General features: G+C 33.3%; 2 protein-coding genes and 1 long non-coding RNA gene across 3 annotated transcripts; 2 read left to right on the forward strand and 1 right to left on the reverse strand.

Moving 5' to 3' along the window:
* Positions 1 to 6,171: 6,171 nt before the first annotated feature.
* Positions 6,172 to 8,625, forward strand: LOC115451099 (deoxyuridine 5'-triphosphate nucleotidohydrolase). The gene is made up of 3 exons (XM_030179303.2): positions 6,172 to 6,574; positions 6,649 to 6,785; positions 7,041 to 8,625. The coding sequence occupies exons 1-3, from the start codon at positions 6,474 to 6,476 to the stop codon at positions 7,238 to 7,240; spliced, it is 438 nt and encodes a 145-aa protein (XP_030035163.1). The 5' UTR covers positions 6,172 to 6,473; the 3' UTR covers positions 7,241 to 8,625.
* LOC115451100 lies at positions 8,493 to 10,098 on the reverse strand. The gene is made up of 2 exons (XR_003939339.2): positions 9,880 to 10,098; positions 8,493 to 9,706 (listed from the first exon to the last, which is right to left on the reverse strand). It is a non-coding gene; the product is annotated as an uncharacterized LOC115451100 (long non-coding RNA).
* Positions 10,099 to 10,299: 201 nt separating this feature from the next.
* LOC115451098 (RNA exonuclease 1 homolog) lies at positions 10,300 to 13,974 on the forward strand. Its single transcript, XM_030179302.2, has one exon. It carries the CDS (start codon positions 10,398 to 10,400, stop codon positions 13,680 to 13,682), a length of 3,285 nt encoding a protein of 1,094 aa, XP_030035162.1. The 5' UTR covers positions 10,300 to 10,397; the 3' UTR covers positions 13,683 to 13,974.
* Positions 13,975 to 14,793: the final 819 nt, after the last annotated feature.

Raw genomic sequence — 14,793 nt, forward strand, 5'->3', positions numbered from 1 at the left:
ATTATTACAAAATAAGAAAAAAACTTATGTAAGTATAATGGTTGTACAACACGCAGTATTGAGAGTTTATTGTTTATTACTCTTCAATATTAAACGATTTTCGTAACGTAATTATTGACATTGGAAGTAGGTAACCCTAGTAATTTGCGAGACTTGATTTTTTAGAGTATATACAACGTTTTAGGCATTAGCCAATGCTAATGAGATGCACGTAAAGAATAAAGGCAACATGAGGACATATTTATCAGTTTAAATAATGTGCGGATGGTTTTCTAATGTATGAATAATTATATCGATTTTATTCAGCATCTCCCCAGTTTACTCTACACATTCGCGCATTTTTTTTGCATGTATATGTATATGCCATGGTACTTCTAAGCAACGGTGAGGTCAATGTGTAGAAGTCCGACATGTACGTATCTAAATAAAGATTATAGAATAGGTAATTATAATTAAACCTCACAAAGCATCATGGTTTCGTAAATATGTAAGTAATGTTGAATTATACCTAGCAATTATCTTAGCAAAAATCGGTTATGTCACGATTCACGGAACCTCGAATATAATATGTATGCTAATAAAAATCATGCTTGTTTGCTATATTAATGGAGGACCACGGGTAAACCAACATAGGCCAATTTTTTGTAATACATTTTACTAAAGTATTATACTTTTAGTTAAATATGTATAATCATTATATACTTATCTACTTATATGACAAAGTATGGTATTTTTTTGGCAAGTACGAATATGACTGGTTAGAAAACTTTTTTGTAGTTCATGGTTCTAGTAAGTATTAGATCATTCTATGATTATTAGAATTTATAACGCGTTTTACTTATATACTTGAACTTTTTTGTACTACCTAGCTTAATGTTTAGATAGACCTAGTGAATGACATGGCGTAAAAATTGAGCCACATCCGTTGTCAACAATGAAGATAACTTTCCCTTCGTCGACAGATTGATTTCATGCGTCATCCTGGATAATATTTAAGTACCATAAATACTTAGTACGTTCTTATGTAAAAACTCTTACTGAACCCTATGTTTCTTTTTAATTAGAAATTTATTAAGTAAAATTACTTACTTATGATAAAAAGCACCGCGTAATAATTACAGTAATGATATTATGCTATACCTACATAGATATATGCTGTATAAAAAATGGTAACCTACTGGGTATTTTAAATAGAGATATAATAAGTATAATTAAAATTCAGACTGTTCTTATAAATTAAACTAATTTAGTTATACTAATCATAATATTATATACCTATTTTTTATAGACATATTTTTTACCTTTGGCTGGTAAGTAACTAACTTTTTACGCTACATCGCCCGCGAAATTCGAAACTCGATAAATATCTTAAGAGTAACGCTATCCTTCATACTTGATGAACACGTAATGTAGTACATACATTTATAAAAATTGTACTGTATAGTACTCGCACCCTACCCTATACAATCAACCCTAAAACTCTACCGGTCGATCATGCGTAAAGGGCGGAGAAGGGATGATAAAGAGGGAAGAGCGGCGTTTGAACTCTTGCTACCTATATTTATGCATTAATTTCTATAGACACGCTTTAGAAATAGTATTACTACAAAACACTTTTTGTTTTTTAAACGATAACATTCATTGAATACTGACCTCTAGCGTGAGTTATGAGAACAAAAAGTTCCTTTCGGCAATGCTTCCTGAAATAGGCACACTTAGAATGGGCGGCATTTCCTTAGTCTTGGATCGAAGCGGAACAATTCACAGTCACTTTAAGTCGTTTTCACTGAAAACACATGAATTTTTTTTAAATTCACATTCACTTCACTAGAACTTGTTGTTGATGTTTTGAAAATAACAATCCGCGTGTAAATATTGTGGTAGGAGTAATATTTACATCAGTTTCATTGCGCTGGTGTACGTGCGTGAAACTGTAGTAGCGAGACTGGCAGAGAGACGACGCGCATGTCGCGAGGGATACGATGTAAATATAAAAATGGATAAACTCCCCTTCTTTAAGGGCTCACGCGAATGATTCACTGAGATCCTTGCCGCGATACTATGCACATTATACTTTTCGTTTTTTGTTGAACGCAACACTATTGACGCATAAAGTATTAATACTCGAAACAAAATTCAAATTCAGGCGGTATTGAATTATAATGCAAACTTCCTTATGGCTTGTGACAAAATATTGATCGAGTCGACTCCCTCATCGCGTCCGCGTGTCGGTTTACGACATTTTCCAATGGGCATTGGGCTCTTTTTGGAAAGAGATAATCGCTATAGATCACCAACTCTCTATCCTTATCGTGTCCAAATCTGAGGCCTCACTCGAAGCAGGTATAATTTTTTGTAGTGTATGGACCGCAAATGAGGATAATATACAGTTTAATAAAAAATGACTCATTCTTACCTGCTAAGTTGAATGCAACTTTGATCTTTACAAGCAAAGTTGTGTTTCTAACAATATGTATGTATATGTGTTGATACAATAATTATACTATAATAAAATAAAAAACAATAAGTAATAAGAATAGATACTACAATATAAAATACATGAATAATTAATTTTAAATTGAAAAAGAATTTTATTTTATTTATATTCAAGTAAGTATGTACTAAGCAACAGTGCGTAAACATTGTTATATTGTGATTTGAAGAACTATGTAGTCAATTAGGTAGGTACTCAGTATTTAATATCAGACTTCAATATTATATTTTAATGTGCCAGAAATACCTATGCTCAATACAAAATTCATTTATTTAAGGTGATGTTTAGTTTTTACGGGTTGATGGATTTGCGGAGCAATATATAGTGACGCGTTACCGATCTTCTAAAATAAATAAATACTTAGTTGGCGTGTTCAAACAAATAAACTCTTCAGCTCTAGCTAGTCACAAATGAATCCAATGGTTCAAATTTTAACTTTTTTAATAGTTTGCTCTGAGTCTTTGGTTCACTCAGAGTATAAAGATAGGGAAAGTATTAGAATTACATAATTTTAAATATAATTGTTACGTAAATTTGGAAAAAAAAGAACTATCTGCAGAGATAGGGGAAAAAGGAACGGAAACTATATAAGTACATACAAAGGTAAATAATGTTGGATGAGGATATAAATAAACAAAGAATATCGACAGTTTTATTTTACTCTTAATGAAGGATTATTCGATGTATTTATACTACACGAAGAAATTGAGAGAGAGGACAGAAAAAGAGCAGGAGCGAATCAAGGAAATGCGACTAAATTGAGAGCAAGAAAGTAAAATATGATTTAAGTCATCTGATCGACGAGAGTAGGTACATCAAGCTATTTACTATATTATTTATATTATTATACTGGTTGATTGCCTCGTTGGTGTAGTTGTAATGTGTACACGGTACGAGTACGATTATGGCGCAGAGGTGCTGGATTCGAATCCCGCGTCGGACCAAAAAATAATAGTGATTGCGTTTTTGCAAGAATTTAGGTGTAAAAGTTATGGAAGCCCTCAAAATGTTCCTCAAGAAAAGTGTTAAATGCGATTTTCGTGTTGGACTTTTGTTGACATTTTTGTAAATTATACTAAGAGAGAAAATTAAAGAGTTGTAACTGTTGGTAAATAGCAGGAATTTATTAAAACGATGAGTAGAGTCAGGGATTAGAATACCTAGATTTTATGATAACTTGTAGTTAAGCATGGAGGTTTGATTAGGTAGAGTGAGTTTGACTTTGTAGAGTGAAATAGTATTTACCCGTCATGACTTGTCAAACAGCTACGCGTGTGACGGAAAAATAACCTTATTATGTAGTATATAAGGTTATAATCCCGTGACACACGCAAATGTCATGTAGCTGTCTTGGCTCGCCGGCGAGCCACGAGAGACCAAGAGTTAAACAGAGCTTCAAGCAACGGAAAGAAGAGAGAGCCGGCTGCCAGACTTCAAGACACTGTGAGCACATTATCCGTAGATCGGACCAACAATAGCAAAAAAAAAGTTATTTAATTGTAAAAATAGGTAGATATTGTAACTTTGACTTTGCGGATGACCAACACCTCAGTCCATTCCGTGACCACGAAGGCTGCAGTCTTCGAAACGTCGGAAGAAAAATAAATATAAAAAACCGCGATAAAATCCGAAAAATAGTTTAATTTGAATGCCAAAGAACAGAGTTCACATACACTATTACGGGAATTAGATGACATATTTAAGTCAAAAATGCGTTAACGCCTGAAACCCAAGTTATACAACCAATTTGTGCTATTCATACTCACTTAGGGAGCCGAAACACCCTTTACCATAAAATATATTATGTAAGATATGATCCGAGTAGCACAGCGGACTATTGAACGGACTATGCTAGGTATTCACTTAATAAATCGTGTGCCTAACGTGAAATTACGGCGCCGCACCAAAGCCTAAGACGTAGGCATACGCTTCACCAGGCTGAAGTGGTGACGGGCGGGACACGCTAGACGGAACAACGGCAGGTGGACCAAAGTAACCACCGAATGGTACCCGTAAAACGGGCAAAAGAGTAGGCGCAGACCTCCAACCCAATGGGCAGATGACCTAGCGTGGCATGCCAGCACGCATGCAAGCCAGTTGCTAAGTCTCGCACAAGACAGAAAAGAGTGGCGTGCAAAGAAGAGGCCTATACTTAGCTGTGGGTGGATATGGACTAATTAGATAGGGAAAAATACAAACTCTGCTGGAAAACTCACCTGTGGAAAGTCACCAAATCATAGATATTTTCTTTCCGGTTTGTTTGTGAATTACAACCAGACACACCATGCTCAACACAAATTCCGATACAAAGTCGACACATAAGGTCGAAATATTTTTTTAATATAGCTTTTGCTCGCGGCCTCGCCCGCGTCACGTTTTATGTTTTTCCGGGATAAAGAGTAATTTATGTTCTTTCCAGGGTCTCAATCTATCTCCATACCAAATTTCATCTGAATTCTTTGGGTAGTTTTTGAGTTTATCGCGTTCAGTCAGGTCGACAGATGTGGTTGGGGCCTTTGCATTTTTTAAGACGAATAATTCCGTCACACATATTATTGCATAACTTTAACCATTAACCCAGCGTGGGCAATGGAAGCTGTCAAAAGTACGTAATCAATTTTCCCTGTTTTTGCAACATTTTTCAAAACTGCTCCGCTCCTATAGATCATAGCGTGATGATAAATAGCCTTCTAACACTAAAAGAATGTAAATTCGAACCAGTAGTTCCGGAGATGTGCGCCAACAAACAAAAAAAATAAGTAGGTATTACAAAAAAAATAATAAATTTAAGATCGCATATTTTTTTGTAATTTAAATGGATATTTTAACCAATATATCCAAATTGACATATCATTCGATGACTCTTTGGAATAAATTAAAAACTAAGTATACATTGTTTCTTCTCTCTCGTATAGAAGCTGTATTATCGGGGATGAATTAGATTGGTGTTTCGTGAGTTTGATTTTACTCTATATATTTATCTATAGTCTTTCTTCTACTTTTTTATATTGTGGCTGTCACCGTTTATTTATCGGTGATTTTGCCAATGTCATATTAATAATAGCAGATACAAAAGAAAAAAGACTAAACAATCTGATAATCAACAAAACTTAAGTTTAGCCTGAAGCATGAAGTCATACCTCACCTTAGCGATAAGTGACAGTTGTGTGGATTAGTGTTACTACTACACAAAAAAAAACTCTAATGAGCTCCCCTATATCTCCTATTATTCTGATTCTGCCATTTTAAATAACTGAATTAATGTAGTTCATACTGCACCTTTCGATAATTACACGAAAGTCGATATTGCATTCGATAGTTTGTCACTTTTCAAATGGACGTATAGATACGTAAAAAGGATCCAACCCACGATATGGTCGGAAATGAGCCGAGTATGCCAAATTTGTTTTAGTCTATAAGGTCTATATTTTCCATTAGTAAAAACATCTTAGTCAAAATATGTTAATTTGAACTTTTTGTTAACAAAATACTGGTGTCCCAAAAAATAGTCAAGCAGAGGTCCAGACATAAAGCACCCCTTGGGGTATACGAATCACCCCCTTGTATGTTCCGCAATTTTCATGGTTGAAATGTGAAATGTTGAAAATTTTCATGGTTCATGGTTCAAAATAAGACCTAACTTCAATCTTCACTATTTCAAAAGTGTCATTTTGTGAGCTGGATCCTTTGGCGTATGTAAATTTTATAGATTATAAAGTCAATCGGCAAAGAGAATATAAAACTACGTAATCTACGTTAGATTTAACATTTTCCATACATATTATAATTCTCTTTGGATTTAACGGTTTTGCACTAGCCGCTAGCGTCGTTATAATTCTAAAGGTGCGATATAACCAAAGTATTAATATTAATTTAGTGTTAGGATTTCTTGGATAGAATAGCTGTATTTTGTGTACTGAATTTCATTAAATTAATCAAGATTACTCGTGGTTTACAAGGAATTGTTAAATTCTTCAACATGTCTGAACGTTCTTCAGTTCTAAAGTTCACACGTTTAAGTGTTAATGCTTTTGAACCTGTAAGGGGTTCTGAAAAGGCAGCTGGACTTGATCTAAAAAGGTAAGCGGCATTCTGCATTACAATAATTATGCATCTATATCTATAGTTTATTATAATATAAATTTTTGTTCCAGTGCATATGATTATGTTGTGCCGGCACGTGGTAAAGAAGTAGTGAAAACAGATTTGCAGATAGAGCTACCTCCGGGCTGTTATGGCAGAGTAGCCCCTCGTTCGGGTCTGGCTGTTAAGAACTTTATCGACGTCGGCGGTTAGAATTCTGTTCATTATTTGACAATAACCCAACTTTCATTACAACTGCAAGACGCGGTTCTATTATTATATTTTCTTAATACAAGTCATTATTAACGTAAACGAAATATAGTAATAATATTCAGTTACATACAATTGAAATTTAACTGAAATATTAAGAAAGAGCATACCAAATCTAAACCATTGAAATTAAATTAAAAAGTAATCTGGAAATGTATTTACGCAGTAAGTCAAAGATCAATATTTGTTTCAGCTGGAGTAATAGATGAGGACTACAGAGGAAATGTTGGTGTCGTACTTTTCAATCACTCAGATAGTGATTTCACTGTTAAGAAAGGTGATAGAATTGCACAACTAATTTGTGAGAAAATTGACCATCCTGTTTTGCAGGAAGTATCTAATTTGAGTGCTACAGCCAGAGCGGAGGGAGGATTTGGTTCAACAGGAAAGTAGGAAAATGATAACACTTTGAATAAAGCACAATAACCTTATAAATAAATAGCTGTAAATTACACAATCAATTAACTATTTGTATCAATTCTATTATCTGAAATTCACATGATTTTATATTGATACTTCCTACACGTTTAAAACTTTTAGAGAAGTTCCTGAAATAATATTTTATTCCTTAGTACCTAAGTGCAGAAAAATTAGTTATGTAAATAAGTAGGATTTTTGTTATAAGGTGGCTAAAAACATGATACATAAACATATACAGGCATGCTGTATCTATTAACACATGTGATGATAATTTTAAGTAAATTTTCATAACCAAATTTGAACTAACTAGAATATATTGGTATCCCAGTAATAGATATAGATACTCCAAAGTTTAGTTTGCTTTATTAAAAAATGTTATCTCTCTGGTTTAACTACATATATAACTACTATCCACCATTCCAGTTTTCAGTTTTACAATAATAAAATAAAAAATGAATGGTTTTTAATGAAATATTATTGTTAAGTCTTAAATATTATGATAATAAAAAGGGATAATAATAATAAAAAAAAATGTTGCTAAATAACTCAACCACACATGATAGGTAATTTTTCTGACAGCAAATAAATACATGATTCCAGTAATAATCCAAACCAGGAAAATTACATTTGAATTGTAATCATAACTAGTTAAAATATTAACTAAGGTAATATGTTTTGCTGAGCTAGTATTAGTAATATCCTATTTTTGATTCAAATGTAAAAATTTTATCATAATATTTCAAAGGGTAAGTATGTCAGGGGCTCTATTCTGGACAGAGAGGCATATCTGTCTTTTTGCAAAAAAGGCGATCTATTCAAAAGATAGCTTTCGATAGCCATATAGGAAAGAGTAAAAAACTAATTTACCCATACTGCTATCAAAGTTCTCTTTTGATTTGAATGCCCATAATTGCAAAAAGATAGGTTCTTCCCTGTACAAAAGAACATCTGACTATAATTTTTCTAATTATTTAAGCTTTGACAGATCACAATATTGACGGGACAACACAAGCAGTGCATATGTACTTGCTTGTAGAAATATAGTTATGTCCACTTACTATTTCTACTATACTTTCTGTTCTTTGATTGTTTTTTAAAGAATTAAAGATTCAATCTTATCTTTGTTTTTAAACTACATTTAATTTTCCCATGGCTATCGGGCAACAAGGAAGGAAGTAAGGTCTGTGAGATGGAGGATTTTTCTTTTTTCATTAATACACATGTCCAAAATTAAGCGGAAATTTAATATTGATTGGTCACCTTAATCTAAATGGAAATGAAAACTGAACCAAACTAGATAATATATGTAACTAGATAATTATCCAACATTTTGTATTTCATATTAAAAAAAACAATCGTAGAATACACAATATTGCACCATAGTGATTAAAAATTATAGTGTAATTATAAATCTCTTAGAGTAAGAATGCCATTTTGAGAACCTACATTTACACTCAATATTTTTCACAATTTCTGGTACAGATAGTCATTAGCTTTGTCTAGCGAGTCACTTTCCAGAACATTTTTGTTCTAAGATCCCATAATGTTACAATGTTACCTAAAAATAAGCTGTAACAACCAAACAATATGTTATATAGCTTATTTATACTGAATTATTCAGTAAAAGAAATAAATATTTTGATCTAACATTGCCATTACTTAAAAGGTAAAATTTAGTTCTAAGAAACTTGGATTGATCAATTGATTTTGAATAATTATGAACAGTATTTTTTTTTTGTATGTAAGTTATAATACACAATGCCTTTAATTGCATGTTAATTTACAAACCAATGGCACTCCTAGATAGCATTTTATTGTGATACTGAATAATCACTATTAGTCTGTAAGATTTTGTTGTATTAAACATATTTTTCATAAAGTTGGGTTTCATTTTTCACATTTTAAGGCACAAAAAGTTAAAAATGTTTCTAATTTAGAGCCTTTTTATACCTATGTTTTTTACATTTGTATGTTATTAAAATTATTCATAACACTTTCTAGCTTAAGCATAACGGGTGGTGTGATTGGATTGTTTAGTCGAGTTATGTCTTTATTCCTTTTAAGGAAAGGTTTTAGAAAACTTTTAATTTTATTATCATTATGGACACCAAAATCCAATTCAGCTTTTTCCATTTGTTTTTCTATCAAATCCACATTTGTTTGGAGTCGCAGGACAACATTGCTCAAAGTAGCAATTTTTTTTGACAATGTAGTTATCTCTGTGCGATATTTACTAATGTCTTCAGATACGGCTTTATTGCAGTCACTGTTCTTTAATTTTATTATTTGTAGTACACTTGTCAGTTCTTCCAGCCTGGTTAACATGTTGTCAACGACGTCTTGCACAGTTTGAAATTCATTAGTTACATTCAGATTAAAGTATGCAGAATAATCATTAACCACATCTTCTAACATCTTGCAATCACTCCACTCCAAAATCTGGGTACAAATATTCAAACACACTTAAAAATTTATCTACAAGCTCTGTAACAAGTTTTGATAGTTGTCTAAAAGATATAGGGAACAAATAAAGAACTTTTATTATCAATTCCATCTTCTACTAGTTACAAAAAAGTATTCGTTCTAACTCTGCAATTTAAAGCCTCCATTACCTTAAAATTAAGTATCTGGTTGTTGTGAAATTGTATATAGCCTTGACGGTTTACAAAATATAGAAACGGAGCGAAGACATCAATTTATTTTTTAGATTGTGGCTCTATAGTTGAGCTACTTTTTTACCAGGCCTACGTTTGCCTCACAAGGGTCGGCTTTATAAACACACCCAACATTCGTGTGAGCGCTTTAAACTGCTTGGAATCGTTTGAAATATTAGATATAATTGAAAACCTAACAAAGTTATATCTTATTTCATATAAGCAAGTAATTCACTCGATAGTAAAATAAAGAAATTATTTCTAATTTATTTTTAATGTGATACCAATTAACATAATAAAATTTAATACAACATGGACAATTTAATAGAGGCTGAATAATTTGGATTTCGTTGCTTATGTTTTGAGTGAGGAGTAGAATACTTCAATTGTACCTATTGAATCAAACGTCGGAATCAGTCGGAATCGTAAAATAAAAGGTAGATCTTTCGTCTTGTATTTCTTTATTATTGTTGGAGATGCTTCCTTCAACGGGTTATTTTAAAGGATATAATTGCCCTTTTTATGACGGTGGCTTGTGTGAAAGACCTTATTGTCATTTTCGTCACGTAAAAAGAGATTCACAAAGTGTTAGTGATGGTGTCGAGAGTGGAACTATTTTACAGAAACTTGTTTCAGCCGAAGTTAAAAAAATTCTACAACAAACAGAAGCGTCTGGATCGGCTACAGCTGTAGAGATTCCTAGTGTTAATGTGGATGCCAGTAGCGCCTCAAACGTCGTTCAAAGTAACTCAAAGGTCATATACAATCCTACACCAATATCAGAATTAAACAAAATCAACAATACAGATTCAGACAGCAATGAAGATGTTGAACAAAGAAAGCGTCACATACCAGTGCCTTATACTCCAAGGAAACCGGTTGGTATGCCTTTACGAAGGCCTGTGGAAACCAATGGTTCATCAAAGCCTTTCATTTACATACCTCCAACAGTTAAATACACGCCCGGCAGTGCAGAAAATGTACAATGTGATGTATATTCCCCATCAGGTGGTACTGAGTCTAATGAAAAATATATCCCTGGCTCTGAGATAGAATTGCAAGAATACAAACCAAATGACACAAGTGAGAATGTTGCTGGGAGGAGAAATTATATTCCATCAGACAAGAATGATAGCAAGAAAAAAGTACTAGAATATAAGCCTATAAAAGTTCCAACAAAAACAAAATTGCCTAGTGTAACATACCAACCAACTCCTAGATCTCTGGCACCATGTTTTTCTAGTGATGAAGATGAACCTGATGTCAAAAAGAGGAAGTTGTCTAATGATCTCAATGGATTAGATGACCTGGGACCAGAATTTGATATTTTGGACCAAATATTGGACGAGGAAAAACAAGAACATGATGATACAAGTGATAGTAAAAGAAAAACAGAGAGTAGCCAGCCACAAAAACATGATAAAGACAAGGTGAAAGAAACTAAAGAAGAAGTAAAACAACAAAACAAAGTAGAATGTAAGGAACACAAAGATAAGGACTCACATAAAAACTCAAAGGCTGACAAAAAGGGTACTAGTAAAGATCATAAAAGTAGATCACATAAGATTGATAAATCTACCTCAAAAGATAAGGAAAAGGAAGAAAAATCGAAAAGTACCGACAGGAAATCAAGTCATAAGAGTTCTCATAAAGATAGAGATAAGGATAAAAGTAAGCATAAAAATAAAAATGATAGAGAAAAGCATTCAGATAAAAGTAAATCTAAAGACAAGCATTCAGATAAGAGTAAATCCAGTAAGAGCTCAGATAAACATTCTAATAGAACTTCATCCAAAGAATCTACAAGTTCCAAAAGTAGCAGTAAAACTGATCATAGGAAAAGCCATAGAAATTCCAAAGACTCCAAAGATAAACACAAAACTAAAACAACAAATACCCGAGATCTGTCTGATAATGACAATGCAGCACCTGCTTGTGAAATTGAGGATGAATCATATATATCAGAGTCAGATGAAGAAGCAATAGCTTTAGAGTGTAAAAAGATTTTTGAAGAGTATGTACCTATTGAAAAGCCAAAAGTAGTAGAAGACCCACATCAAATGGAAGATGCACAGGAAGAGGAATATTTACCAGGTAAAAAGAGAATAGCAAGGGGGGCAGATAAGAAAATAATTCGTAATCTACCTTTAAAACGAGAGAATAAACCAAGTGCAGCTCAAGTCATGGCAGAAAGATTAGCTAAGGTTAAGGAGTTTCATACGACAAAAAATTCATCACTTTCTACTACTACTGGTGAATATTCACCTCAGAAGTTAGATTCAGTTAAATGTCCATTTAATGTTCCAAGTTCTGGTGGTACTAAACTCCGTATTGCTCATGTGCCATATGCATCTACACTGGTAAATGCAAAAAAATTAATTCCTCCAAATCAAAATAAATCAAACTGTGAAGCATCAACTAGTTCTATGTCTACAAACTCTACAGTTGTACAAACAGTAAAAAAAGGTGTACAACGAGTAGCTCACATCCCTAATGAAAAATTCATAGATAGACCAGGTATATTAGAAGCATTGGGCTCAAAGATTCCGGCCAATATAAGATCAAAATATTTAAATATGATGATAGATGAATGTTTGAAATTATATGTTACTGCAACAGATGCTTATTCTAGAGCACAACATGAAGAACTGGCTACAAGTAAAAAATGTAACACTGTGCCAATATATAAAAATTCTGCCGTATTAACTGTTAGTAGACTGAGAAAAGAATTACTAGAATGTAATGGTGTTAAAAAATCTGGTTCAGATTCATCTACATTGGCAAGAACCCCAGGTGGAAAAGCTATTGAAACTGGTTCATGGAGTATAGAGAATAAAAATAGGAAAACTATAGATAATCATGAGTTTAGTGGCTCCAAATTGTACAATAACATACAAAAGTGGATATTAACTGAGGAACAGTTGCAGCAAAATGGATATCCTAGACCTCACCAAAGTGGTGAAAAAGGGAGAGCTATAATATATGGACAAAACAAGCAAAAACCTCCCAAAGGTTTAATTAGAACTTGTTGTAGATGTAAAAAAGACTATTCAGTTGATAAAAAAGGTTTTCCAGCTCTTAAGGAAGAATGTATTTATCATCCAAATAACAAATATAGAATGCGTGGTGAAGTCCGATATCAGTGCTGCAGTCAAGATGGGTCATCTGATGGTTGCTGTGTTGCCCCTAGCCATGTTTACGAGTTTGTAGATTATGATAATTTGAGAGGATATGTTAAAACATTACCTCCTGATACATTTAAAGATGATTATGGTGTTTATTCTTTAGATTGTGAAATGTGTTATACAACACATGGTTTAGATTTGACTAGGCTCACAGTCATCAACTCTGCTTGCAAAGTAGTTTATGAAACCCTTATAAAGCCTATGCATCCAATAATTGACTACAATACAAGATTTTCAGGTATAACAGAGGAACAGATGGCAGAAGTTAAAACTTCATTGTTAGAGGTTCAGGCTACTCTCCTTACCATGTTCAGTAGCAAGACAATTTTAATAGGGCACAGTCTGGAGTCAGACTTTAAAGCACTTAAACTAATTCACGATACAGTTATTGATACAAGTGTATTGTTTCCACACAAAATGGGCCCCCCATATAAAAGAGCATTGCGAAATTTGTCATCAGAATACCTGAAAAAAATAATCCAAAATTCTGTTGACGGTCACAACAGTGCCGAGGATGCAACAGTGTGCATGGAATTAATACATTACAAATTGAAAGAAGATCTCAAGACTAGATGATGTGAGGGTCATTGCCTAGATTATCACTTTCTGAAAGGAATCAAAAAGGGCTTAAAATTGTCCATTATTTATTGTATTTTCAATTAACTGCTTACCTCATTTATTTATAGGTACCTATTTTTGTTGCAAAAAATATATTGGAGATTTTTTCTTAAGTTGTATAAATGTAACATTTATGGAGATTGTAATAATAACTAAGTTATCTTGGAATTAGCAATACGGTCTAGAGGTGTATAATTATTATATTCTTATACTATAAGAATGCACATTTCGATAAAATATTTTTCTATTTTTCCTGACTTTTATTTGTTTGTCCATAATATTCATTTTAATTCTACTATCCATCTGAAGGAATATTTTAGTAACTACTTTTTTTTTAAGTACTAGTTTATTTTTGTAAGAAATTATTCATAAGGGTATTCCAGCTGCAACACTTGCGTCATAAATGTATATAACGAATTTTCAAGGCTGTTTGCGCGGGGGAGGTTTAAGCCCTTTTAATTATTTTTCCATAAATGTATTTTTATAAACTAGTAAGTACCTTCTAACAATTCTATGTACCTATATAGGCCATTCTTTTGAATGTACAACAATATTATTATCATAATGTTAGCATACATAATGCGAATAAGTACTTCTTTCGGTATGAGGGCGATGATTACAGTGGCTTACTGTATCCATAATCAACCATTTTATGTATCAGGGCGAGCCTATTGCCTCACAGACACAACATCACGCATTTATCCCCGAAGGGGTATGCAGAGGCGCAACCAGGGCACACACTTTTCGCCAAGTGTGTTCCGTCCCATGATGTAATAGGGGGCGAACTTATCGCCATATCGGGCACAAATTCCAGACCCCAGGCTGATACTGTAAAAAAAACCCAAATATCACTTTGCCCGAGACGGGATTCAAACCCAGGACCTCAGCCCTGTCGGATCGCGCATGCAGTACAACTACGCCACCGAGGCAATCGAGCCTATAGCCATTTCAATCCCGCATAAGTCAAAAGAATCATTCAACGTATAAATTTGAATTGTAGAAATTGGAATCGAACTCATGATCGGAACACAACTAGAGGTAGGTTAGGTATGGTGCTACAAGACCAAAA

Source organism: Manduca sexta, chromosome 6 (genome assembly GCF_014839805.1).
Source record: "Manduca sexta isolate Smith_Timp_Sample1 chromosome 6, JHU_Msex_v1.0, whole genome shotgun sequence".
Taxonomy (NCBI): Eukaryota; Metazoa; Arthropoda; class Insecta; order Lepidoptera; family Sphingidae; genus Manduca; species Manduca sexta.

What these genes read in the sequence shown, in the direction of transcription:
- LOC115451099 (XM_030179303.2), top strand. Translation starts at nt 6,474, where the DNA reads ATGTCTGAACGTTCTTCAGTTCTAAAGTTCACACGTTTAAGTGTTAAT. An exon ending in GCTGGACTTGATCTAAAAAG is followed by an intron (nt 6,575 to 6,648) that starts GTAAGCGGCATT and finishes TTTTTGTTCCAG; the next exon opens with TGCATATGATTATGTTGTGC. An exon ending in GAACTTTATCGACGTCGGCG is followed by an intron (nt 6,786 to 7,040) that starts GTTAGAATTCTG and finishes TATTTGTTTCAG; the next exon opens with CTGGAGTAATAGATGAGGAC.
- LOC115451098 (XM_030179302.2), top strand. Translation starts at nt 10,398, where the DNA reads ATGCTTCCTTCAACGGGTTATTTTAAAGGATATAATTGCCCTTTTTAT.